This window comes from Cotesia glomerata, unplaced genomic scaffold (assembly GCF_020080835.1).
Source record: "Cotesia glomerata isolate CgM1 unplaced genomic scaffold, MPM_Cglom_v2.3 scaffold_74, whole genome shotgun sequence".
NCBI lineage: Eukaryota > Metazoa > Arthropoda > Insecta > Hymenoptera > Braconidae > Cotesia > Cotesia glomerata.
This window is the reverse complement of record NW_025404391.1, coordinates 1-3,798: the sequence shown is the minus strand read 5'-3', so window position 1 is coordinate 3,798 and position 3,798 is coordinate 1. Positions and strand designations below refer to the sequence as shown.

At 29.2% G+C, this 3,798-nt stretch overlaps 1 protein-coding gene across 2 annotated transcripts; it reads right to left on the bottom strand.

The window, feature by feature from the left end:
* Positions 1 to 1,193: 1,193 nt before the first annotated feature.
* LOC123274785 (condensin complex subunit 2) lies at positions 1,194 to 3,772 on the bottom strand. Of its 2 annotated transcripts, none has more exons than XM_044742507.1 (3): positions 3,623 to 3,772; positions 3,380 to 3,539; positions 1,194 to 3,304 (listed from the first exon to the last, which is right to left on the bottom strand). In XM_044742507.1, exon 3 carries the CDS (start codon positions 3,263 to 3,265, stop codon positions 1,244 to 1,246), a length of 2,022 nt encoding a protein of 673 aa, XP_044598442.1. In that variant the 5' UTR covers positions 3,266 to 3,304; positions 3,380 to 3,539; positions 3,623 to 3,772; the 3' UTR covers positions 1,194 to 1,243. The 2 variants fall into 2 exon arrangements, with proteins under 2 accessions (XP_044598442.1, XP_044598443.1); XM_044742508.1 differs by having other exon boundaries at positions 3,634 to 3,772.
* Between the last annotated feature and the right edge of the window lie 26 nt (positions 3,773 to 3,798).

Here is a 3,798-nt window from a genome sequence, read left to right as displayed (position 1 = left end):
ACATATATTTATAAAACATAACCAAAAGTTTTTTTTTTCTGTACAAATACATTAAGTATTACTATTAATTTAACAAACTAATTATTTGTTCGATAATTAAAAATAAAAAACTACTTGTAAATAACACACGACTTATTGAGAGCTTACGCCTCCAACAATTTAAAAAATATTTAATGAATACATTATCACAATACAACTTTTCACCGACGCCAATCCAAGTGCAAACGAGAATCTTACCCTCAAATTCCGTTGTACATTGTGAGCAGTTAAATGTAATGACATGAGATTTTATCGACTTACGATATTTAAGATTTAACAGAAATAACCAATGAGATGTTAAGACTGTGATTTCTATTTTTTCATTGGTTTAATTTACCGCCAGAATTTTTAAGTGTGATATCGTACAATAATAACTTTTGTTATTATTAATAGCAACAATATAAATAATAAATTTCCAGATTTTTTTCTATAATAATAATAATAATAATAATAATAATATAGTTTTATTTCGAGTGGCCCTGTAGAACTGTGTTCTCTGTCGGCCAAAAGTACATGATATATTCAACATAATGTACATAATTTTATGCAAAAAGTGACAAATTTAAAGTTTAAAAAATATTGGTCGTAATAACAATTGAATTTTGCGTTAGTATAAATAATAGTATTGGTATTGGTACAGCATCTCAATGTTTCTTTCAGGTAACCAGTAAATAAGTTTATCGGTGAACACAAATCAGAAATCATAAATTATAAACAAAAACATGAATAAAAAAAAATTCAATGTATTGAATTATCAATTTGGTATCACAGTAGACTGTTTTATTATTATTATCATTATAATAATAATAATTATTATTAATAAAAATTAATCTTGGAGTATTTACTTAATAATTTCATAATTCTATTTTAATGACCCTGTAAATAAAATAAGCAAGATGTTTTTTTGCTCCTAAGTTCATAAATTTAAGTGGTGATAGAAAAAATATGTAAAGTTAATGTTCTTCAAATTAATTTTTCTAGATACACGTGTATGTTACATAAAAAAATAAAGTTTTGAATAACTACTATTATTTAATATTATTTATTAAAAAAAAATGAAGTACAAAAATTATTTATACTTTATTAATTGAAAAAAAAAAAAAAAAAAAAAGTTCTTATTTAATAATACATGTAGTTATACGAAAATTTATTAAAACACAAAAGAGAAAAATTATTCCGTGGTGGCGATATAAAAATGTTTCATCTATTGGGTACTTGATCCAATAATAATTTCCGCATAGTTTTCACCCGAAGTTATAGATAAACATTTTTCATTGGCAAGATGAAGTAATGACACAAAAGCGATTGGAAAACTTAAGTCTTCAGCGTCATTTTTTGAAAGCATTTTAGGGAGTTGGGTATAAATGTCACTGAATTTTTTTTGTTCTTTGATTATTGGAAGTGGCCTTTCATTTCTTTCATTTTCTTTGTCACTTTGATTATCTGTTAACGTTCCCCAAATACATTTTTTTAAATGGCGAACATCCAATTTTTTTGCTCTCTGTGAGAAAGGAATGTATATTTTTTGAGTTAATTTTGGAGCTTCAATTAAATTATTGTTCGTGAAGGCAATTGGTTGAGATCCATCATCATAAACACTATCGTTAGCCGCCGTACCAATGTCATCATGTTGATGATCATCAGCTTGAACATTTGAGCAATAATTCAAAGTATCATTGCCATTTTCATAGTCATATGGATTGTTGTCGTCAGAAATCACTGAATTATTGTTATCAACATAATTTTTGAAAGATAGCTCATCTAATCGTACATAATACTTACATACCTTTGTATCATCTTCTTCATAATTTTCTTTCGATATTACCAGTTTTCTTGAAGACCAAGAACTTTTAATTGTTGCTGTTTTTAAAATTGTTGAGTTTTTTTTATTTAATTTGCTTTTTTCCTCAGCCGCTTCAATTTGTTCATCGCTACTTTGAATGTTTAAATCTTTTTTTTTCCTTTTCGGATTTTGTTGACAAGCTTCAAGTTTACTCTTTTGTGTATTGTTATTAGAAAGTTTTTTAATTTTCCAGTGAGAAGGTCCAACCCAACGAATATCCACTCCTTCATTAAAGATTGAATACTCGAGTTTTTTATTCATAGGCATTCGCTCCATTAAATTTTTTAGATCAGCAACCACGCACGGTGCTCGACTTTGGGCATTACAACCGATTTCAACTTCTTCTTCATGATTTTCATCAGCATAAAAATAGTTCCCATCATTATTTTCATCTTCTTCGGGTGGTACACTAGCGTTAAGATCAAAGGCCAGATTATCATCATCTTGAGAAAAAGATTCTTGAGAAGACATATTTGATAATTCACCTTCATCTTGCTCAACAGACCAATGGAGAATTTCGAATGTTGAGAAAAGGTTATTTATCTGTTGATTAGCGAAATCTACTCTTATTGGTGGCCAAGCTATTCGTGTTTCATCGTTATTTTCTGTTTTTTCATCGGCTGAATCAATAATTACATCGTTGTAAGGATTTAAACTGAGACCTAAACCACAGTGTTGCGGTAAAGAAGCTTGATACAGCATATTCGTTGTCTGACAGTCACTATTTCCAAACATTACAGGAGTGTAATCAACCGTATCAACTTTTCCTTGGAGAGCTTCGATCGTTGTAAGAATTTTCTGGCTTCCTCTCTTCTTTTTTTTCTTCTTTTTGGCATTATTTTGTTCATCTTCGCCGTTTTCCATAGTAGTATTGTCATCATTCGAATCCTCATTGACGTTATGTTTTTTATGATTCGTATCCAAATTACCACTCATTTTCAAAGTATCTTGATACAAAGCATCTACTCTCAGTGCATAGATCTTGGCGCTAACATCAAGTGTAGTTCCAGCTACATGAAGGTTTGGTATACCTTCACTTTTATTACGTACCATGTATGTCATAAAATCAATCATATTCAAACTAAAAGCATTTTTAATATTGATTTTATTTTGAGTGCTCAGTTTGATGCATTGAGCCATTCCTTCAGCTATTTGTGGAGTCGACATATTTACAACTGCACCAAGATGAACAGATCGGCGACTTGTTGATGGTGGAGCAACTGGACCATTATTTTCAGTGCGTAGTACTTGTCGTTCTGCCTCATCATCGTTAACCTCTATTTCGGCAGTATTTACTCGCACAGCAAAACCTGAACGTCGGCGTAGAGGACTTGAGCTTGCATTTTCAGCTAGCACAAGTCCAATGCTCTTTCTACGGTCCATGATTAAAAATTATTAATCTTGAAAATATATATAACGATCCTATGAAAAAAAAAATAATACGGTTAATAAATTGAAAGAAATTTTATATTTATGATAATTAATATTGTTACTTACACTATACAAGCGACAAATTGTAAGCTATTTTTTCTAAATCACTTTTCCAGATTTTCAATAAATAAAATAGTCGCTCTAATTCGGTGTACGTTTGTCGAAGAACTTGAAGTCTCTGAAAGTCTCCGTTTTTAGCAATTAAATTAGTATTAGTTGTTTTTTCCTAAACAAAAAATTAGCATCTATTATTATTACACTATCACTAAAAACAACGTGATTAATGACTGTTATTTAAAAAAATATTACTGTTAATTCACAGGCGTTATCGGCCATTTAGTGAAATTTCAATCATAATATCTTAATGCGAATTGATTATTTTAAGCAATAACTTAATATTTTCGGTCTGATATTTTATAAACAGTAAATATAAATAAAGACAATACAAATGGACGTCTCGACCGTTAAAAAGTATTTAAAATGCT